At 35.5% G+C, this 24,473-nt stretch overlaps 1 protein-coding gene across 5 annotated transcripts in view; it reads right to left on the bottom strand.

The window, feature by feature from the left end:
- The window catches only part of GUF1 (GTP binding elongation factor GUF1), a 35,744-nt gene extending 18,524 nt beyond the window's left edge, over positions 1-17,220 (bottom strand). For 2 of the 5 annotated variants that reach the window (XM_063107563.1, XM_063107562.1), the window contains exons 1-14: positions 16,832-17,218; positions 15,141-15,252; positions 14,869-15,017; positions 14,506-14,586; positions 13,217-13,294; positions 12,287-12,370; positions 8,717-8,781; positions 7,999-8,202; positions 6,525-6,664; positions 5,246-5,369; positions 4,754-4,886; positions 3,773-3,916; positions 2,895-3,028; positions 355-456 (exon numbers count right to left, since the gene is read on the bottom strand). In XM_063107563.1, the coding sequence (XP_062963633.1) occupies positions 355-456; positions 2,895-3,028; positions 3,773-3,916; positions 4,754-4,886; positions 5,246-5,369; positions 6,525-6,664; positions 7,999-8,202; positions 8,717-8,781; positions 12,287-12,370; positions 13,217-13,294; positions 14,506-14,586; positions 14,869-15,017; positions 15,141-15,252; positions 16,832-16,996 (1,715 nt within the window). In that variant the 5' untranslated portion in view covers positions 16,997-17,218. Of the gene's footprint in view, positions 1-354; positions 457-2,894; positions 3,029-3,772; positions 3,917-4,753; positions 4,887-5,245; positions 5,370-6,524; positions 6,665-7,998; positions 8,203-8,716; positions 8,782-12,286; positions 12,371-13,216; positions 13,295-14,505; positions 14,587-14,868; positions 15,018-15,140; positions 15,253-16,831 lie in introns of all 5 variants that reach the window. The other 3 variants (XM_063107565.1, XM_063107564.1, XM_063107566.1) reach the window with 3 other exon arrangements.
- Between the last annotated feature and the right edge of the window lie 7,253 nt (positions 17,221-24,473).

Raw genomic sequence — 24,473 nt, 5'->3', positions numbered from 1 at the left:
TATTAGGCTACTTCATTTTTCATTATTATAATTTTTTATGAATATGAAAAACATTTTGTTCTCAATCCTAAATCATAATAAAGCTTAAAAAACATTTACCTTGTTTTACATGTTAAGGTATATATTTCTGTGTATGATATTTCTCTCTGCAGCTATAATTCTATACTCATATTCTTAACAGTCTAGAAAAAGATGTGGAAAAAGAACAGAAGGAAAAACTAGTAGAATGAAATCTGTATTAATCACTTTTGAATATTTTTAAAATCTGGCTATTGAAATAAAAACTAGCAACCAATAACTAAAAATATCAAGTGATTATTTTCACATTCCATGATTAGTTTCTATTCAACTTACTTGTGTACAATAGTTACTAGCTCCTCAACAATATTTCCATTCAGTAGAATATCCATTTTTACAAGTTCTGCAGTCTGATAGCCTGCATCTTCGTAATCAAAACTAACAAAGAAAAAAGTCCAAGTGATAATCATTATACTTCCCAGATTACATTTTACTCTCTTTACAAAATATCTTTTTTCTACCTCCTCCAGTACTCCTCCAAGAAAGATCTATCAAAATATTACATGTATACTTTCATGTGAATGGATGTAAATGTCCACAGCAAGAAACAGACTTCACCTTTTTTACATTTATGAAATGAGGGGCAAAAGCAAGAGGAGTATGTCTAAGGGCAAAGAAAAAGACATTGGTAAACCAGACTAGGAAAATGAATAATTGAAGACAAATGTCACCTTCTTCCCAGGGTTCCCAACAGCTGGTGAGCTTCAGACAACACTATATACAAGTATTAATGGGTCACTCTTGGATTTATGAGTTGGGTTTCTGTTTAGTTTTTTATTACCAATGACAACCCTATATTTAAATAAATGCTACAGCATTGATAAATAGCCATTAATAAGTGAGACTTGGACTTTCTATATGGCTCTTCAGTTTGAACCTTTATAGGGCTTTTGTGAGGATTAAATGAGTTAATACATGTAAAGCACTCAGAGCAATAACTAGTACACAAGTGTTTCGAACAGAGCCTAGCCTAGCACATATAAGCACTTAATTTCATCTAATAGTATCAACATTATGATCAGAGTTTACAATGCTAATCAAAACAGACATGTTTAAATGTTTAACTTATAAAACTGAAGTCCAGCGAGAAAGAAAATTCTAATTATACTGAGAAGTCTTCCCCATCATCGATACGAACATAGGTACTCCTACTGTCAACTTTAAAATAACTGTTGCCTGGAACTGGAAGTATGTTTGGTTTGTAAAGTTTTTTAGTAGGAAAGTAAGAAGGAAACGATAATATACTCTAATACCAGATTATTGCCTAAAGTGTTGCTAACATCCTTTCTTTAAATACTTACCATATGAAAGACACCATGTTAATTAAGTACTATGCAGAATACAGACAGAGATAATAAGACACAGACATACCAGTTGTTTACAGCTCCAAATGATATTATGTTCTGTGCTCCAAATCTGAGAATTTCTTAACTCATTTTTTTCAAAAGAAACCGTTAAACAATTGGTGTCTTGGTTTCCAAGCCAGCCTAATGGAAACCTAATCTCTATTCAAAACACAGGTCTTCTAGTGTTCCCTTCATATGAAAAACACCCATCGTGAACATAAGAAGTACCTTAATTTTAGAAGCTAGAATATTTTATTTTTACATAATTCAAAATAAAACATGTTCTCTCTCAATTTAAAATGTATTTAAGTTTCCGAGTTAAGAGATTTTTAAAGAACATTTATCTAAGAAAGCAGAACCCAAATGTAAACTACAATTGACAGACTTTTGTTAAAAATGTTTATAAATACTAAGCCTAGTAATCATCCTATTAACTACAGTAAATGTTTAACACCATTTGAAATGTTAATTCATTTCAAATTTCATTGCCACTTATTTGCTCAAAGTCTTGTCTGAAAGAAGTGATAGAAGAAAAAAAAAATTGGGTGACAAAATAGAAAAAATAAATTTTCAATGCGAATGAACATAAAGATGATCCCTTGGTGTAGAGTTACTGTATATGCTGACTTTCCTCACTGAAAAGCTCATCCATTAACTTAAACTTCCAGGTCACTGTAGCATGTTATTTAAACACTGGAATTTTTCTTTTAATGTTAATTTTTACATGTGCACATTTATATTTGGGGGCTTTACAAATATGAATGTTCATTTTTTTTCCTCTACATCCCTAGTATGTTTCATATTTCCTTTATACTTAGTATATATACTATCCTATAATATAAGATTTTAGGATACTGAGGGCATTTAGTTATTTGCCCCAACAAAAAAGACTCCCAGAATGTTGTGCAACAGAGTTCCTTATTTGGTATTTAATATTCACTCCTTTCACTTTTATCTGTCTATTCTCCATGTACTCCTCTGAGATACACAATGGTTTTCGTGACATGGACCACTTATTCCTGGGAAGACCAAGTTATCAAGTTATCAAATTCAGGGGCACACGTAGCATCTTTTATAGACTGAACATGCACTTCTATTTTTCAGTGCAAACAGATGCTTCTGGGATCACGTAACATACATTATAAAAGTACCACTGAGGTTACAGTAGCTTTTTGAAATTATGTATAATTCTTAGTCAACAGACAAAAGCAATACAATTCTTCATGCAGAGGGCACTAAAATTTTTTCATTAAAAAAGGAGTAATAGTTTGATGATGAATCAAGGGAACTTTTTTCTCACAAAAGCAAATTATAAGTACTCTGTAACACCAATAAGGCTGTTCCAAGCTTTCCTAACCTTAGAGTATGATTCTCATCTATCTTCAAGAGAGCTGAGATTCCTGAATAAATCTTCCTGTCAATATTTCAAAAATGTTGTCAAGGCATCTGAGGGTCCCATTAATTTTTTACCTAGCATATCCAGAAGACAGGGATTTCAGAGAGTCATAAAAATCTACCACAATTTCATTCAAAGGGAAGAGATATTTAAGCATAACTCTATTTTGATCAATAAATATCATATTCTTCTGAATTGCTCTTCGAGCCTAAAAAGGAAAGAAGAAAATGTTTAATGATAACCTACTCAAATACTGATTTAAACTAATAAAGACAAATATCAATTACCAAGTTACAATCCTAATAATAAAGAGTAGGCAAAATGAAATTTTTTTAAATGGGTCTAGTAAAAACGTGTGAGCAATATTTATAATATAGGGAGAACTACTTTCTATTTCAACTACATTATGCTTGCTACCAAAGCTTTTACTCCTGTGTCCTTAGCCAACAAATTTTTCTTGAGCCAATTTAACTTTTTTAATTACACAGTATTTCATTTAGCAATAAATATAACTACAGATAAAGTCAAAAGTACTAATTTCTTGTTTTACAAATAAAGAAAGTAGGTCCAGAGAAATTAAGTGACTGATCAAAATTACAATCTACTCTGTGACAACAGAATTAAAACTCAAGTCACCACTTGACACACTTTCCAATGAGTCAGAATACGCATATTTCAAATAGGTATTTTTTGAGGAATATGATTCTATACTCTTTGTGGATTACTTCATTTATTACAATGTGGCAAGAACTAATGCAAAATGGGGAATACTTTCCAATTTAAGGTCCCTGAAGTATAATTTTCTTTCAAACTGTATTCAATTTCACATGCTCAAAAAGGCTAAAATTAAATTCAGTGTGCTCAGCAGAGAGAAATGTTTCAAAACCGGAGCTAGGAACCTGTTTACGAAGACTAAAACCTACTTTTGTATTAAATTGTATTACATTTATACCTGACAAAGCATCATTATTTTTCCAGTGAATTCATCTGGTGTGATAATAGTGCCCAAAACAACTGGCTCCAAATATTCTGATACTTTTGATTTATCAGGGAATTGTGCAGGATTGATGATTGTAATTTCTTTATCTCCGTATTCCTAAAATTAGAAAAATCAAAAGAAATCTTAATATAATAATCACTGTTTCTTAAAAATATGCATCTACCTTACATTATACAATTTATTTTGTTATTGAATTTGTTGAAATTCATAAAAACATAAGAGAATTCCTAAAGGTCAGAATATTATCTTAGCATGCTTATTTTTGGGGGAAAAAACCTCCAATTTTAGTCATTTAATATTAATAACAATTATTAATAAATAATATATTCTGGTTATTGATGTTTACTAAACACATTTCATGGTCCATTTAGAAAAAGTATGACATAATACATTTTAATCTGACTCTTACAAGCCACTATAACAACTTTACTAAGTTAATTTTGTTGGAAAATATTTACAGATGTCAAAGTTAGTATTTGTTTAAAATGAACAGACTTTCACATAGATGGAATACAATATTGTCTCTATCATTAATGGGAAATCTAAAATTTCCCACAGCCACAAGAATGCATACTTCACTTTTTATAAGATAAATTATAACCAAAATTATATTTTTCATCTGTATGCTAGATTTAGGACAGTACTTTTATTACTAATTCTATTTCTTACTATCAATAATAGGTTATTTCTGATAATGTGGTGATTGTATCAGGTTAAGGATAACATTGTATAATTTAGTTTTCAAAAAGGTCCTCCATAACTAGCTATAAATAATCCAATTTTTATTACTACTAATGAATCAATAAATATTTAATTAGTTTTAATCAGTAGTCAGCTACTGGTATACTAGTTTCTCTTGCATTCTGCATACACACTTATTTGTTTAGTTTTCCCTTTTATGGTGGTACAAAACAGTATTAAATACTATAGTACCTTTATCAATTTTGCTGATGAAAGAACAGCTTTATATGGAACTGTAGGAGTTGTCAAAATAACAGAAGCATTATATTCTTGCTCTAGTCGCTGGTTGAAAACTTCCATATGCAGTAGTCCAAGAAATCCCAACCTGGGAGAGGAAAAAGCCAAACTCCAAAATGTTTATGTCCCACAGGCTCTATTTTCTTTGATAAGCATACTATTACTTTGTAGGGGAGGGGGTAAAATGAAGACTCATTCAAGCAGTTCACATCATGATTATATGCTAGCATAATTTAATTAAGATTAAAATTTTCGATTGGTGATCTTTTCTAAATCCATATAAAATTTACACATAAAACGTGAATCCACAGTGAAAATAGGCAGATATAAACTTTTAATTCACTTTACACTGATATGAACTTAACTCCAAAAATGTTGAAGAGCAATGCACCATTTAAACTTTACTTTCCTATAAAAATGCGACTCTACAACGTGAATGAATCTTACCTCCAGCCAGCACCGAGGGCAAGGCAACTATCCCGATGAACTGTCACACTGGAGTCATTTAAAGTCAATTTTTCTATAGCACTCTTCAAGTTATTATATTCAGACTGGTCTACGGGGTACATTCCTAGGGACATAATGATTTCTAATTATCCCATGTGATATGCTGCCTACAGACCAAACTTAATATGTATATGTAGTGCTTTTAAGTTACTTTCCAATATTTTACTGACCAAAATATTGGTGTGCTAAAAATCTATGAATATTAGATTAAATTGGCTTCAGAGTATCTTGTAAGTCATTAGCCTTAATGAATATGCAACTGGTTTCACACTCCAAATAATGTTTTTATGTTTTTGCAAAAATATAAGGACAGGAAAAACAAGAACCATGGGAATTAGCCCTATTAGGAAAACATAGTGTTTATTTCAAAAAACAAATGTGCAAGACATTCTGCAACCACAAACGAAACTCTATCAGTAGATTAAAAACATTAGTAGAAATGAAAACTACACTGAACTCCTAATTCTTTAGGGCAGCTATTAATACCAAAGATAAATTTTACTTTTTGTAATTCACTGACAAAAACTATGGGAGTTACTACTGATTCATCAGATTCTCTTTTCTCTGACACCTCTGAAGTTCACACCTCTCAAGTCCTCCAAATCCAAATGACTAACTTCATCTAAATGTGGGGACAAAAAAAGTTCATAATTCCTAATGAGTGAGAAAACGGAGGGCTAGATACCCAGCCCAGAGTAACCTGATGACCTTCCACCAGGTCTTCCTTTTTCAAATGTATTTAAGAACACACAGTAGTAAAAGGTTCTGAAGTTATGCATACTTTAGGTGACACTATTCTGTCATGTCTATATGAGTACATTATGACACTAATGGCCAGCTAAGAGGAGAGCACTCAGTAAATATCTACTGATAATTAGTAATAAAAACATCTAATTAGGAAAATATTTCAAATATAATAAAGGACTTACTCCCTAGAGACACAAGAAAGAAATTCATATTACCATGCTCTGTCAGAGTTTGTTTCTTAAGAACTTAGTCCTTAAGGAGTTCTAAACGATCTCCCATGTAAAATTTTATCATACATATGAAACTATAAACTGATATATAAACAGCACACAAACAAATGCAATGTATCCTGCCATTAGCAGTTACTTAAAATAACCAGACGATATTTATCTTTTAGTAATTTTTCTTTCATCCAAGAGACTTTTAGTTTATATATTCTGGCCCTCAACCTTTGAATTTGTGAGCTCCTCACCTGCAAATACCATTGGTTTCGCTGATTTAAACCCAGGCAAGGGCTCCACTGGTTGTTTATGTAAATATAATGTATCTCCTATTTGAGCTTCAGTGACATCTTTCATTCCAGCAATCAGATAGCCCACCTGTCCTGCATATCTAAATAAAATTATTATATGCAAATATTTACTGCTTTAATGTTTCAAGTGCATGCTCACAATTAGTTCTACCTTCTCAGGAAACTATCACACACTTGCCAAACAAAACCTCATCAAACTAAAGTTAAGTGCCACATATCAATTCTCAAACTCTAAGGCCTACCAGGAAAAGAACACATGATGTCTTGCAATTCATTTCCCAAGGACCTCTGCACCATAAGCCTAAGACCTACTTCATGACTCTGCCCATCTTTGCAAATTAAAATTAAACCTTCTAAAATGTAATATAAACACAGTGAAACTGTAAGTACAGAAGCACAGTACACTACTTGTAATGCCTATTTTAATAATCAGTTGTATTACAAATGTTCTTTTAACAAAGAAAAAAGGGTAAATTTGTAACCAAGCAAAAAAACATGAACTCTCAATAAACCTGACATCTATTTGATGTTCCTCTTGTAGGAAAAAAGCAAATTCCGAGATTTCAGAGTTTTACCTTAGTTTACCAAAAAACATTCCCTACAGAGTAACAAACTAATTTACATTTAGGATGAAGCATAAGAACCTTAAATGAAGATGTGATAATATTCAATATATAATCACAAAATATAAAGACTTTGGAAATATTTCAGTAAAGTTAAAATAGATGTTCTGACTCAAAAAATGTAATGAGCAACATAATGCTATTTTAGATAGAACCCTCAAAGAAAAAATGTAATACCTTAACTTTTACATATGAGGCAAAAGAACCTTACTTAGCTCAAACTATGTGCCCAAGGTCATGTCTCATCAATACCTAACATGGAGTAGGTATTCAATAGATGCTTCATAAGTGAACTCAGATCTATTTTTCTAAAGCATACTATCTTGCTAATCCCACTCCTCATGAAGTTTAATCATGGTTTTCCTATGAATTCGACACTAAAGAATTATTAAAGTTTCCATACTATCTTAGGTTGGAAAATCTAGTCATAAAGAAATTTAATAAATATTGAAAAATGATACCTGATATGGATATGGGTGGAGGGAACTAATTCTGTCACTGCCCCATCAAAAATATCAATATAGGACCCAATTAACCTTGGGTCATAAAATTAGTTATGACTAGTCATGAAGAATAAAAAGATATCGATTTTATTTTATATCCATAGAAGTTTCTATCATCCTTCACACACACAGATTCCTTTTGACAGAGAATTTGCCATATAGTTGCATTAAATAATGTTTTTTTTTTAAGTTTCCAAATTGAGGTCATTGTAAATACAGCAAGTTGAGAAAGAGGCAGAAACAGAAACACATAGAAATGTATATTAATTACAAAGGCAGATTACTTACAATTTATGAGTTGAGTGCTCATTAGGATTCAAAATTCCTACTTCATTAACTTCATATGTCTTTTGAGTATATGCAGATATAATTTTATCTCCTTTGGAAACCACCCCATCAAATAATGCTACATTGGCTATCACACCTCTATATTGGTCAAAGATGGAGTCAAATACCAAAGCTCTCAGGGGATTTTTGCGATGCACTTTAGGACTATTAAATATAAGGCAAAAAAAAAAAAAAATACATACATACTAAATTAAAATCTTAAGGAAATGGCTGCTTTCAACTTAGACATTATGTTTAATTTATTCTAGTTCTTGAGAAAGGTCAATAACTGACAGCCAAAATAAAAGGATCTTTTTATAAAATACAATATATTAGACTTAATTCAACCTCCAGTTTTAAATGAATTACCATTTTTAAAACTTATGAATATAATTGTTCAGTATAAAGCAAAAAATAATAATAATTGCCAATATACTTAAGTGTCTTTATTATAATGATTGTCAAGAAGAGATCCCCATCATCCTTGCCTTTTTTTTTTTTTTTTATTATTTTACTGGACTGTATTTGCCTTCTATATATTACTAAAAGCAAATAAAAAATTTATTCTCACTGACTATGGAATATTTGCCATATCCACTAAGCTAAAATAACAGAATAAATTAATGGTCTTTCAACTATTAAATATAAGTGAATAGTATAAAAATAACAAAATACTTACGGTGGTATTCTTTCAATAACTGCCTGAAGAACACTTTCAACATTTGTTCCAAGTTTAGCAGAAATCTAAAAATATATGTGAAAAAATAAGCATTTAAAGTTAAGACTATATTTTCCTATCCTGACAGGTGATTTATGATCAGAAGAAAGAATTCTATTTTTTTTTTTTTTTTGGACCGGTAAGTGAGCGCACCGGCCATCCCTATATAGGATCCAAACCCGCGGCCTCGGCACTACCAGCGCCGCACTTTCCCAAGTGAGCCATGGGGCCAGCCCAGAAGAAAGAATTCTAAAAGTTATCAATTTGTTTGAAGACTACAGCAAAAGGAAAAACAAAGCTAATAGTATATTGACAAATACCTCTTTCCATTACAGTTAGGTTGTTCTATGGTTCCAGGACTGACTTACAAAAGCATTCTGATTATGGTGTTGTAAAAGCAGTGGACTAAAAGTTCAAAATATCTGGGTAACGACCATGTCTCTCCTTGAGCTTCAATTTCCTCACCTGAAAAACTAAATGATTATTCATATTCTGCCTAAATATCAAAGCTGCTATGGATAGAATAAACAATATATTTGGATGGATGCAACTATAAGGCATGTTACCATTTTATTGTTGTCACACTGAAAAAGCAAGCCAAGACTCAAACCACATGCCTATGACTGACTTTTGTCATCACCAGAAAATGGACTCTCTGAAATCTTGATTTCAAAACCCACTCCCTGAATATTATTAACTTTCGAACTCACTCTAGACCAGGATTTTTCAACTGCAGCACTACTGACATTTTGGGCCAGGTAATTCTTTTGGGGAGGCTGTCCTATGTACTGTTAGGATGTTCAGCAGCAACCAGGACATCTCATCTACCCACAAGATGCCAATAGCACACTTCCCAAGTTTTGACAACCCAAAATGTCTCCAGACACTGCCTTATGTCCCTGGGGGGGTAGGGGGGGGACGACAAAACCAACCCCCACTGAGAATCATTGCTCTAGACTCTAGTACTTTCTTTGCAATAGTCCTTAACTTCTAATCTATTGAATATACTACTTTACCACCACCTCCCCCCGCCCCTGCCAATCCTTTCCCAGCTGGGACTCCAAGGTCCACTATTTACAATTACTCTGTACAACCACTTTCTATTCTCTCCGTAACCTCTCTACCTCACCCTTGACTGAATCCAATCATGTGCTTTCTCGATGCCTATATACAGAGCAGCTTAACATTACCGGAAGAAAATCAAATAAATGGTCTGAGTCACTTCTTGTGAATTCATGACCACAAAACTAAATGTACAATTAACCCTTCCTAGCCATCCCAAGACATGACTGACCCCTAGTAAATTCACATCACCACTTAGTAAGATTATTTCACACCACCTTCCTTTTCAACCCACACATTTTCCACTCTGGCAAATTCACTCTCAGTTGATGACTTTGCTTCTTATTTAATTAAGGAAACAAAAACATCCTCCCTCATCCACATATACAAACCTATCTGCACCATACCCACAACTCTTCTGCCTTCTCTTGTTAAAATCTGAAAATTATCTCCACTTCTCTGAAAAGCCAATCCTTCCATACTTCTATTCTGAATCCTATCCTCTCTCAAGTCCTTACTTATATCACCCTAAATCGATGATAATATGGTCTGACTTCTGGGACCTCTTCTCTAATTACGCTATCTCCCCTGGGAAATCACATCCATTTCCATGGCTTTAAATGCCACATATACACTAGTAACTCCTAAATATCCATGACTCAGACCTTTCCATGAATGCCACATCTCTACTTAGATGTCTAACAGCCATTTCCAACTCAGTAGGTCCACAAAGAGCTCTTTTATTTCCCCCCTAGATCTTTTCCTCCCCTAGTCCTTTCCATATTAATAAATAATACCATTCAAATGGCTGGTCAAACCCAAAGCCTCCTTGATTCTCCCCTTTCTTTTACTTCCTTACATGTAACCCATCAGCAAATCTTATTATACCTAAAAAATACACATCAAATTTATCTTTTTCTCCAATGTTACCACCACACAGTCACAATAATGGTATATCTGTGCTATTCCTGCTAGTTAGTTTCCCTGTATTTCTTCACGTGCCTCACTAATCCATTTTCTATAAGGCAACCTGAATGGTAGGTTTATTTCCCTCTATTGCTTTAAAATCCTTTCATTATCTTAGAATAATTTTTAAACTCTTTAGCACAGCAAAATTGTCCCAGGATGACTTGATTCCTGCAAACCCCTACAAGCCATCTTGTCCAACTTGCTTCCTTTCTGTTCCTTAAACATGCCAAATCTTGTACTAAGTTAGGACCTTTACACTTAACTCTTTCTTTCCTCTTCCTACGAGGCTTTTCTCAAAACTCATCATTCCTTCAAGTCTCAGTTTATCAGAGAAGCTTTCCTTAGGTTACTTCATTGTCACAACACCTCTACGAGAAATAAAGTTTTTTTCCACTGTTAATTATGGTTTTTCACCTAGAACAATATAATTTATTGAACAAATTTCCTTGACAACATCTGTCCCATTCAATAATTCCTATGCATACTTCTTTATTTACTTATTTGCTGACTGCCTTCCCAAGCAGAGAGGCAGGGGTCTTGTCTGTATTGTCCCCTAGTTGGCACATAATAAATATCTGAATGAATTTTGTGAAGATTAAAATCAGAATAGTTAATTGTACTTTAACACAATCCAAGATATAAAACCATAATTCCAGTTGACCACCTTATAATGATAACCCTCTTTGTAATAAAACCATTAAATTCTATGTATTTACCCATGAAAAAAATTACTTTTTAAAGTTACTACCAGGTTATATGTAATCATCCATTGTATTTAGATTATAAAAAACAAATGAAAAAACACTTCACTACCTAAAACTTGCTCTTTCAAAAACCAAATGAGACGGAGAGGAAAACATTATATGGCTGCACTGACATATTTAATACGCTACTGTGCAGCACAGCAGTTTGGCTGTGGCTCCTTAGCAGGCAAAACATCATTTGAAAGGTAAATAAAAATTCAAATTTAAAATGGTGCCAACTTTGATATAAATAAAACCTATTGTTTCCTAACATTACTATAGCCAGTTTTGTTATAAAACAGCTTTCTATCAGTTCCAAGAATGATCTGTAAAAATGCCTTGAATTAGCTGGAACCTTCTCTTCAAAGACAGTATTTCCATATAGGCAAAATCGCATACAAGAAATAATACCGCAGTGAGTTTCAGAAGGTCTACGTTTTAGTTCTGGCAAACTGTGCTAACTAAACTTGTGATCTTAGGAAAGTGATAAAATCTATGAGCCTTAGTTCCTTTAACTATAACATAGCAATAATTTCTATATGTCCTAACAATGTAATATAATCCTCTGGTGAGGATCAAATGAATAACTTTTATATAATAATACATTATATAATATTTTATATAATAGTAAAATAACTGTAAAACCATAAAAGCATTATACAACATGAGGTTATCAAATTCTGTGAAACTTCACTTAGGCCCGTTACCGGAGATTTTTAAAAGTATAACCAATAGTCTTCAAAAAAGGGTATTTTACCTTAATACATTCACTACTTGGAATATCAAACACTTTTTCAATTTGTTTTTCAACCCTTTCAGGATCAGCATTCTTCAGGTCTATCTTAAAAAAATAAAAAATCCACTATATTAGTATAATAAAAATAAAGTGTACTATGCATAATGTGTACTATACTATGTACATATTGTGAATACAATTAAAAGCTTACCTGCGCTAACCTGATGCCTCTATGATTTCTTTTCAAAAGTGTTAAAGTAGTCTATATATAAGCAATACAATTTTAACAAGCATGACCACTGAAAAACAGAAGTCAGGCAGCTGAGCATGCAAAAAATTTAAGCAGTTAGCTTACTCAGGGCAGTAGAAGAGTTCAGTAGTAATTTATCAATTAGTACCATGCGAACTGATTTTAAAAGTTAACATAATATTAAGTCTGACAACAAGCTGTCTTACCAATGGGCGGTTTTGCTTCTTTTAAATTTAACTCCAATATAAAGAAATATAATTTAATGCAATGTAAAGTTCAAAATTAAGATTCTTAATTTATTAATTTTAAAATATGAAATGGAGATTTATAGACAAGAGCTCAGTTTAGCACTGAACTGTTATGTTTCCTGTGCTGTACTGTTGCCTCCCAAATCATACGCTTCTTTTCTTTTCCTTTGCATAGTTTAGTATACCAGACATGTTTTATCTGCCCTGCTTCCTTTTCCTACAGAAATAATCCTCCTGAATTAGATGAAGTGATACCTTCTCAACTATGTGCAAGGACATAGGGATTTGAGTTGCAATTCTATCACATGCAACTCAAAGAGTTAAATCTCACCAATATATTTAATAAATAGCTGGAGATGTCTCATATTAAAAATAGTACACCTGATATCTAAATACTAAATATACTTTTAGAAAGTGAAATAATAAACAGCATTGTCATCTCATTGTAATTACCTTGTTTATAACCGGAATTACTGATAGCTGTGCTTCAAAGGCAAGAAAGAAGTTTGCTACAGTTTGGGCTTGAATACCCTGCAAATGTCAAGATACAAGATAATGAGATGACCATTCTACTGTCTACCACAAAATTCTTAAGTGAAGACCACTCCATAAATCTCCATCAAAACCGAGCCTTTGCATCACTCTAATAATAAAACTAAACAAAATGCCATATATCTGCCTTTCCTTCTTTTCACTCCAGCTTATACCTTGGGGGCCAAAATGAAGATCACTGATGATAAAGCAATAACCACACCAAAAGGAATAAGCCAACACACACTCTACTAAGTTCAAGATAGGGAGTCTCAAGCACAGGTATAGGGCAATCTGTGGAACCGACACTTCCATACATCTGGATCGTTCTCTGTGATAATTACTGTAAGTTCGGGAAGCATTTTTGGTGGGTTTTTTTGTTTTTTGTTTTTTAACATATTCAACTTTTATTTATATTTTTGGAGGGCATTCCCTGTGCCAGGAATTGTTCAGGTATTGGAGACACAAAGATGAAACATGGATTCTCAAGGACCTCAAAGCCTAGCAGAAGACACAGTCATGGAACGTAATTAAAAATGCCCAGTGCTATGTATATAAGGTAGAGATTGAGTTTCCCTTGCAAGATCAGGAAAAGCCTAACATAACCACAACAAAAAAAAACCCTTCATGTTTTGAATGAAGAATTTGCGAGAAACTGAGATATATCAAAAGCTTACTTTAGTATATCATAGCTTTTATAGTCATCTGCTGAGTACGTTTTTATAATTTTTGTTTATACCACAAAAGAATTTGATAATGTTATTGATATATTTAAAACCTAATGCTTTCCAAATTATTGCCTTAAAATCACCTAAAATGATCTGAAAACTAAAGACGTGGTTTTCAAGCTCTGCTAAAAATTAATATGGAAACTTCAGATTAAGAACTGCCAAAACTGGTGGGAGTTTTTTTGGTTGAATGCATCGATAATCCTACATCATACTTCAACAAAAAATACAATTGTTTGAACAATTCTTCTGATCAGCTGAAAACATTCAAAAGATGAACTAGTTAATTCTATTGAATGCTTTAGTGTAACAAAACTTCAAGTTAACTGGACTAAAGCATATGATTTTGGATAAGTAATATATCTACTTTTCTCCAAACACAAAAATTCTATGTCCAAAATACATTTTAAGGAAAACCTTTTGAAACAATGAAATTGGCATGCCACATCACATGTCACATCGTATAAAATGAAAAATACCTACCTCATTTGCATCGACCACCAGTAAAACACCCTGGCAAGCAGAAAGTGACCTGGATACTTCATAACTAAAATCAACATGGCCCTGAGAAACAAAAATATTGATACCTCTAAATGTTAGCTGTAATTTTCTTTAGGGAGGGGCATTATGGCAAATCTATTGACTTGACTTGATAAAAAGTAGTTAAATATAGGTTTCTTTTTTTTTAGCCTGCATTTTGAAACAATTTATATTAACACAGGAACACTGAGAACAGCAAAAGCAAAGGTCTGTTTAATTTCTATAAAAAAAATTAAACAGGGATTTAATGCACTATTAATACAAGACAGACTTTAACAATACATGCAAAATTAATATTAAACTTACCGGTGTATCAATGAGATTTAAAAGGTACTGTTTTCTTTCACAATTGTAAAAAAGAGATGCTGTCTGTGCTTTAACAGTGATTCCTCTCTCTCTTTCCACTTGCAATTTATCAAGAACCTGCTTATTATTCTTTGTTTTATCAATTGTCCCTATAAACAGAAACACATTGATATTTCTCTGAGCTTTAAAACCAAAACTTAAGAGAGTATGGTAAAAGCAATTTGCAATTACTCACTGCCATCGATTAAGCATATAATATAAAATGAAAATACCTGTTAGTTCTAGGAGCCTGTCAGCTAAAGTACTTTTGCCATGATCCACATGTGCAATGATACTGAAGTTTCTAATATTTTCAACAGGAAATATAGACATATCAAGTTTTTCCTAGAAAGGGGAGAGAAATGTCACATTTAGGAGCATAAATTTTGCATAATGTGAAACAAGTATATTAATCCAAAGAATATTCTTTGAATCTTCTTTGAACAATTTCATTTCTAGCATTTACACTGTTTATACTTCTGACAATAAAGACATGTAAGGCTAAGCTCATATTACAAAAAACATATTACAAGAGGATTCATCAAATACATCAGTTTCCCAGTCAAAAGTGACAACAGCTAAGTAAACATCCCTTACTTAATATTCCCCCATATAGAGAGCCAATCAGGAACTGAATTTATTTTCATGAATGGAAAACAAAAGGTACCTAGAACTCCTGAATGGTGTGAGAATGCCTTGTCCAGCAAAATGTCTTAGGGCAAAGGAGCTACAGAAAAAGGTGAAAAAATGAAAGAAAATTCCCTGCTCCTGTCACACCTTTAATCACGAATCAGATCTATTAAAACATCTGTGTTCCTAATAGAGACTTTAAAGTTTTAACTTAGATAAGACTATTACTTTGCAGATTTTCTGAAGAGAAAAAAAAAAAGATCACATCAGCAAAAAAAAGGGCTTTTATCACTCAAAATCTTAAAATATTTCAAAACAAAACGTTTTTTAGTGCACGCATCTCTAAGATTTTACTGACACATCACAAACTGCTGAAAATTAGTATTCAAGTAAAAAATAGAAGAGTTTTGTACTTTAAATATTTCATTTTTTCCAATCAAATATATTAAAATACAGTTGAAAGAAATTCTGAAAAAAAAAAAACAAAAAAAAAAACATCTAATCCTGATGCTTGTCCTGTATATATATATATATATATTTTTTTTTTTTTTTTTTTGGCCGCTCAGTTCAAAGGTATACAGAACTGCATCATTTTTAAGAGCTCTGAATTTCAATACAGATCCATTCTTAAAACCACAGGCATTTTAGAAAAAAACCAAAGTTGATTAATTACACATAAAATCTTATTTTCCCACTGACTCCTAACTTTAATTCAATTACTTCACTTTTCTGCCTGAACTGTATCCCTTCGCAGTTATCAGATAGTGTAGTTTTTACAATTGCTGGACCCTCTACTTTCTCCAACTACAAGAACAAAAAAGTCAAAATTACACAGGTTTGCTCTGGCTGAGGTTAAATGAAATAATAAGGTAAAACAACGAGAAACTAAGACCCAACACTTGCATTTTAGATATCGGACTGAAAAGTTGCACTCCTTACAGTACACAAATGTCGCAAATAGGCATTGGATATTTGATTAGTATCTCATTCAACGAACACAAGGCAGAATCACAGAAAGGTCAAGGAAGCAAACAACTTGCAAGAAAATAAAAGTTATACGAGCAGCTTCCTCAGTATGCTTTTATGAGAATTAAATAAATACACGGCAGACATTACAAATTAGGAAACCTAGGGAGTTCAGTGACTTGCCCCAGGTCACACCAGCGAGCCGTGGGGGATCCAAATCCCTTTACAGAATCCCAGGCTGGGTTCACGTTTCCAGGATCGCATGGAACACCCTCCAAACTTTCCAAACTTTTAAAACATGACCAACTGGACACTAAGGGGCGATCACCTTCAAGCTTGCAGAGCTGGAGAGCCTGTCGGAAGCCCGGAACTCCGCAGGAGCCCGACGGGTTGGCGCGGGCCGGGGTCCGGGCAGAGCCATATTCGCGGCCCCGGTGACCCACGGCGCCAGCGCGCGTCCGCGCCACCAACCCCGGCCCGCGAGGGTCCACATGGCCCCCGGCGACGGAGGCGTCAGGAGAGGGGCCCGCGGCGCTACAGCGCCATACCCCGTGGCTGTTCTCTCGAAGGCGCCCCCGGTAGGGCTCGATGGCCAGGACTCAAGCAGCCTCTCAACCGCACACAGAATGCGGTGGACAGCGTTGCCCGACCAGCGGCTCTAACGCGACTCGGGAGCCGGGGCGCAGCTATTTGACGTCCACACGTCGCACGACGTCGTGACGGCGGCCCGTCTCCCCGGGAGGCACCGGAGCGGTCACGTGAGTGGGGACTTTCCTTCTCTTCCCTAACACGCAGTAGGTAGTAGTATAACACTCGTAGCACAGCGTAGCTTTTATTGCGTGCTGAGCGCAGTGCCCATTCCTTTGCGTTGTCGCTTTCCCTCTCCCTACAGCCACGTGATGTGTGTGCTGTTAGTTCCCTCGAGCCACCTCAGGGAATCCAGATAGACTGACTTGTCCAAAACATAAAGGGAGAGAACGGAGGAGCCTGGTGTGCAGCCCAGCTAGTCTGATTCTCAGGGGTGCACTGCCCGTTGCTCCCCCACAGCCTTAAGGGAGAGCTGGATGAGGAGCCCAGATTTAAGTCACGGAGTAAAGATGCTATTATTAGCACAACATTGGGACTTAGCTTCCTACCTGATGGCAAAATAATGGAACTTCTCAAATCTCTTAGTTGAAATATATTCCTCAGGTTGTCAGTGATTGTGCTGATATAGAAGTGCATCTAAAAGGAAATGCGAGGTAACATTGACTGCAATAGTGAACTTGATACCAGAGGAGAGGATCTGGAGAGGTTGCACAGCCAACCTCAACCCACCCTACCTTCTCCCAGGTTCTTGACTCTGCCACAGGAAAGAATTCAAAAGCAGAGTCACAGTAGAAAGAGAAACATTTTTAATTTAAAGAATAAGAAATCCAGATTTCAAGGGGCGAGTGCAGCCTAGCTCCAGAAACTGAGTGGCAGCTGCACCAAGTTTAATACAAAAGTAGGGAATGCATACTTCATAGACAAAGTGCAGGCTGGCTCCAGAGTGATCAGCAGCCTGCTAAAGGCAAATTTAACACAAAAAAGTGATGTATACACACCTCACAGGTGAAGTAGGGCTGGCTCCAGAGAGAATGCTCAGCAGCCCTGCCTTCTTCCTGGATTCAACTTTTATAGCTTGACTATCTGCACATATTCATGATACCTAATGAATACTCAGCTAAGGGGGTGGTTCCCAGTTATGTAACGTAGCCTAGTGTTAATTGGTCTCTTTGGAGCATGCTCCTCCTTGCTCAAATTCTATCACATGTACCCAATACATTTAGACTATTCTAGGTGCTCTCTAGCACCTCCAGTGGGAAGTCATTCAAGGGATAAACTCCTTTTTATTGAGCATGCTAGGCCACTGAGACTGCATAAGTCTGCCTCCTGTGTCTCAATCTCCACGTGTTGGTACCAAAAATAGTTTCAACAGGAACAGTAGTTCAGGACTCATAGGAGGGGCTTGAGTCCTAGGGGAGTGGCTTGAGACCCAGGAGAGTGGCCTGAAACCTGAACCCCAGTGGAAACTGAGCACCTCCTATCTCAAACCCAGGAAAGTTTTGGCAAGAAGTGAATGTGGAAAAAGCTTCCATCCTGAAAGCCTAATGTCCCCATCATCTTCAAGTTACTATTTTACCAAATGTTTACCTTGGAGAGCAAGAGCATTCTCAAAGTAAGAATGGAGGATAAAGACATCATATCATCATATCATCATGCATCTTATCCTTATTGATTTTCACCATATCCTGTCAAAGTTTAAGCAAGTCAGACACTAGTTAAAGTGGTAATGACAGATTTTAAATAGTGATACTATTGAATAGGGAGGAGGGTGCAGAGTGAAGTAAACTGCACTTGATTTGCACAGAAGTGACTGCATTTTAAACGGAGAGTGAGGGAGTAAGGAGAGGAAACAGCTAGGCTTGACCATAGTCAGGGAAGTGGAAACTTACAAAAAGCAGGGAGGATGGGTGGAGGTTGGTCCTTTGAAACCCATCTGGGTTTACTAAGGGTGCTTATGGAGTTAGGTTCCTACACTCCCCCACACACTGAGAAACAGGGGCACTATCTGCAGATGTTGGCTGGAACAAGCAGTAAATTACTTTGTGTTGGGAAGATAGAATAGTTTAATCAGGCCCCCTTGCCTTAGGCCTGGTTGGGGGTGGTGCAGCACATTCTTTGTAAATAAGTCATGTGTGGGTGGAGTTAGTGTGCCTGCACAGCACTGTGGCTTGGCTGGTATCTGCCTCAGGTGTGCACTACACGCAGCCATGCTCTCCAACCTACAGCTTCCAAGGACCTGTTTGCCAGTTACCTAGCTCACAGACCTGCGTGTGAGAGGTCTGGTGACCCAGCCTGGTGTGTGAGCGGTCTGGGGACCCAGCGTGGCGTGTGAAGGGTTTCTGACCCAATCTAGACAATGGGCTTGAGGGTTCTGTGAGCTCCAGACCCAGCCCTAGCTTGGCAATTGGCCCAGGTGGCAGGATTACGGGCAGGTAAAAGAGCACAAAACTTTGGCAGCCTTTAGCTTTCCCAGACAGGAGCTTAAGGGCTGGAGTCACCATCTTAGGGATGCAGGCTTGAGCTATTAGAAACTATCTTAGTGTTTGTTCAGATCTTTTAATACATGTGTATGGGGGTGGAAAGTGTGCAGATGAAATCATTTGGGCTGAGACTCTGTAGTTTTTATAGGCCAAGGTTGAGGCCTTGCCCAAAAGAGAGCTCATAGGAATCTGATTAGACTTTTGTCAAGGAGAGTCTCCTTGTCAGTCCCCATACTGCTCATATATGTATTTTTTTTTAATTAACTCACCTTTTAGATGTAAATTAATTTGTTTTAAAGAAAACTTGGTATGACTATCATAAGTTGAATAAGCACGATGACCTGTCGAAAATAAAAAATAAGTAAATGTAAGTGTAATGAATAAAAATGTGATTCAATTTAGGGTTTTGTCTCTCTTGATGAAAAAAGGAGGTTAGCAAGCATTAGAGAAGAATTTTAAAATATTAGCACCTGAGATTTTTCTCTTTTACCTAAACAGAAGTATTGAAACAAAGTTGAAAGAAAAGCTTCCTCTATATGATTCAGTGTCCTTAATTCTGTGTCTATATCCAACGTAAAATTATCATAGTACCCCCACTCTTTAGGAATACTGCTATTTTGTGATGCTGCCATATTTCCCAACCTACAAATAAAAAATATTAGAAAAATACTGTGTATACTAGCTGTGTGTCAGGTAATGTACTAGCTGTAGAAACTCAGAGAAATTAAATTGTTTAAAATTCCATAATAGGTCAATGGAAAACATCTGTATGGAAATTCAAATTGTCAGAAACCAGAGCTCATTTCTGCAGTACCTCGACAGCACAAGTTAATTTATAATTCGATATGGGAAGAAAAGGGAGGTGGAGTCACCGAAGCTTCAAAGAGGAGGTATCTTTTCTTCCGTGCCTTGAAGTAGAGATTTTCCCAAGGAGATAACTGGAGCCTAATCAAGCAGAGGGAGGATCGACAGCTTGACACATTTTTTTGGTTTCCAGTGCTATTCTACACACTTTGTACATATCAACTCATTTAATCCTTATAGGACCCTCTAATACAAGTACTCTTATTACTTATACTATACAGATAATCTGCGAAAAATGTAGCCCAGGCTCTTTAGATAACTGCCCAGAGGCACACAGTTAGTGATGGAATAGGGCTGTGAGCCCCAGCAGTGTGGCTCTAGAACTGTACCTTTAACCACTCAACTAGACTCTGCTTGGCTGAGCAAGGGTGCCAATGAGTAAAACATATGGTATATACAGTTAATAGATGCTGGAGGAACATGGCCAAAATTCAGATATTGGTATTTTATTTGAGGCAAGGATTTCTGAAGAGCTCACATAACTTAAAAACTCACAAGTCAAAATTCATTTCCCCCTAAGAATGAACGTATAATAGGCAGATTACATTCTTACGTAGTGTATTAATCTACAACTATTATATGGGATTGATGTTTTGAAACATATTGAAGGGTATATTAGTTTGCTGGACTTCCATAACAAAGTACTACAGACTAGGAGGCTTAAACAACAGAAATTTATTTTCTCACAATTCTGGAGGCCAGAGTTTAAGATCAAGGTGTCAGCACAGTTGGTTTTTTCTGAGACCTGTCTCCTTGGCTTGTACATTGCTACCTTCTTGCTGTGTCCTCCCTGGTATTTCATCAATCCATGTCTGTGTCCTAATTGCCTTTTCTTATAAGGACACCAGTCATATTTGAATTGGACCCACCCTAACGACCAGACTTCATTTTAACTTAATTACCTCTTTAAAGACCCTATCTCCAAATACAATCATATTCTGAGGTCCTGGAAAGTCGGGTTTCAACATATGTATTTGGAGAGTGGAGGGGACACAATTCAACCCATAATAAAGGGAATGAAAAATAAAAGCCTAATATATAAATGATAAGTTTATCATCTCTAAGTTCTGTTTCAAAGTTATTGACATTGGGGAGCATTTTTAGCACTAGCAATACAATTAAAATGCTTAAAATAACATAATAGTCATTAAAAGCACATATGCAATTTTATAGCATATTTGTGTAATGTCAACAAATGACCTCCAATATTGCTGTTAGGCAGCTAAAATGGTGCCACCATGTGTCTACAGTATAAAATACAGCTTAGAATTTATTTTTTAGGCCAATTTTTTAATTCTTCTGTGATTTATTTTCAGACTTTTATATTTTTTCAACTTTTGGACATAGATTGGGGCTTTATAAATACTTTTATATCACAAAACAGAAAGTGTTTGGGAGAGAAGAAGAGAAAATTGGCATGAGTTATATATGGAAAGAACAGTTTGAGACAGTTTGTGAAAGGACTTGAAAAGGGGCCTGCTAGTTAGCTTTCACCATTATCCTGTGCAGAAGCCATTATAACTAAGGAAATAACACAGGTGTTTTGCTTTAGGAAGCTTACTCCGACAATTGTGTGTAAAAGAAATTGAAAAGGAAGCAAATTAGGTGATGAGAGAAAGGGAGGAGAGTTTTCTATTTTAATAATCTAGGCAAGACACAGTATGGTCCTGAATGATCAGTGACATAGAATGAGGATGAAGGGGTGATTGATAGACATTTGAGGGATTGAATTAACAGGGTTCATTTGATTTAGAGAGAGAGGCAGGAGTCCAGGATAACTCCAAATTTTCTAGCTTTGGTAGATTGAAGAGTAGCATTAATGTTTACCAGAATGTTAAACTTCAATATTTAATGTGCAGTAGTTAGTTATAAATGGAGTGTGGGGGAAAAGTTTAGGGCTAGAGTTCTGGAAACCGTCCATAAAATGATACTGTGGTGTTGGATGAGTTTTTCAAGTCAGAGAGTAGGAAATAAAGTTGTTGAGAGAAGACAAAAAGGACAAACTCAATGTATTTTATTGTACCCTCTTGTGAAATGGAAGAAACATCCTTGAGGACAGAGAGTAACTTGTACCGGTATATGTTTACATTTTTTGGAAGTTGCCCCTAAGCATCTGTATTAGTCAGGGTTCTCCAGAGAAACAGAACCAATATCCACTTTTCTCTTCAATCCATTATGCACACCATTGTCAGAAGGAGCTTCCTAAAGCAAAATATGATGTGTGGTTTCTTTGGTTACAATGGCTTCTCACATTATTCAAGGCTTTTTATGAACTGGCTGAAATTGTGTGTGTGTGTGTGTGTGTGTGTGTGTCTGTGTGTGTGTGTGTGTGTGTGTGTGTGTGTGTGTGTGTGTGTGTGTGTGTGTGTGTGTGTGTGTGAGAGAGAGAGAGAGAGAGAGAGAGAGAGAGAGAGATTTTAAGTAATTGGCTCACGCAATTATAGAGGCCAGCAAGTACAAAATTTGTAGGCTAGGCTGGCAGGTCAGAAATTCAGATAAGAGTTGATGTTTCATTCTTGAGTCTAAAATCTCCAATATCTGCAGGGAAACTCAGGCAAGATTTCTATGTTTTAGTCTTGAGGCAGAATTCTTTAGTTTACCTCTTTTCTCTCACCTTTTACTATAAGCAGCAAGGAGAAACCGGACTGCATCTTCAATACTTTATGTTAAAATACCCTCAGCTAAATATCCACGATCATCACTTACAAGTTTTTTCCACTCAACAGAGCACAATTCAACCAAATTCTCTATCATTTTAGAACACGGTTCACCTTTTCTCCAGTTTCCACTAATATGTTTCTTATCACTGTCTGACTCCTTACCAGGAGCAACTTTAACATTCATATTTCTGGCAACATTTCGATTATGACAGTATACCTTTTATCTAAGATAATAGAAGCTTTCTCTGCAGCTCTCCTCTTTCTAAGCCCTCAACAGACTCTCCTTTAACATCCATAATTTTATCAATAATCTCTTCAAGGCAACCTAGGCTTTTTATGTCATGCACGTCCAAACTCTTTTATCCTCTATCCATTACCTAATAACAAAGCAACTTTAACCTTTTGAGTTCTGAGACACAAACTAAGAATCAGACTGAGAGTGTTTTATAATTTACATAACTTGTAAAAATTACCTAAAATTAGCCTTAAATCTAAGGACTCTTGATATTAACCACTTTTAAAGTATTTATGTTCAAGAAAAAAATATTGCGAACCCAAATAATATGAATAAATACTTATGTGCCAGATTGTTTTTTGAAAAAAAAAGAAAAAATGGTCACAGCAATGTTTTGTATGCAACTTACTCCCTCCAGAACCTGGCCACTACTCCCACTGTATTAGTTTTCTATTGCTGTGAAACTAATTACCACAAATATAGCACCTAAAGCAATACAAATTTATTAGTTCATGGTTATGTAGGGGAGAAGTCCAGTATAGTTCAGTTGAGTTCTCTGCTTAGTATTTCACAAGGCTGAAATCCAGGATCTAGTCAGCTGAACTTTTACCTGGGGTCTCTGGGGTAATATCTACTTCCAGGTTCATTCATGTTGCTGGCAGAATTCAATTCTGAGATCCCCACTTCCTCACTGGCTGTCAGCCAGGGGCAGCTTTTGTCTCCTACAGATACTTGCATTCCTTGGCACATGTCCCCCTCCATCTTCAAGCCAGCCATAGTAATCCAATCTCCTTTGTGTTTCAAATGTATGACTTCTGCCACCAGCCAGAGAAAACTGCTTTTAAAAGGCCCGTGTGATTATTTTAGGCTATGCAGGTCATCTTCCTGTCTTAAAGCCAAATGACTAGAGCACTTAATTATATCCCTTTTGCTAAGGCGATGCCCAGCATCAACCACCAGACATATGGGGTAATTAAGCCTTTCAGATGATTTCAGTCCTCAGATTCTGAATTACCATAAATTCTGCCAAGCAGAGCAGGGAAGAGCTTTCTCTATCAGCATGACCCAAATTGCAGATTCCTCAAAAGAAAATGTAATGTCCTTCTTGTTAAAATTTAGTAAGTTTTGAGATGGTTTGTTATG

Source organism: Cynocephalus volans, chromosome 9, assembly GCF_027409185.1.
Source record: "Cynocephalus volans isolate mCynVol1 chromosome 9, mCynVol1.pri, whole genome shotgun sequence".
Classification (NCBI taxonomy): domain Eukaryota; kingdom Metazoa; phylum Chordata; class Mammalia; order Dermoptera; family Cynocephalidae; genus Cynocephalus; species Cynocephalus volans.
This window is presented reverse-complemented; position numbering and strand designations above follow the sequence as displayed.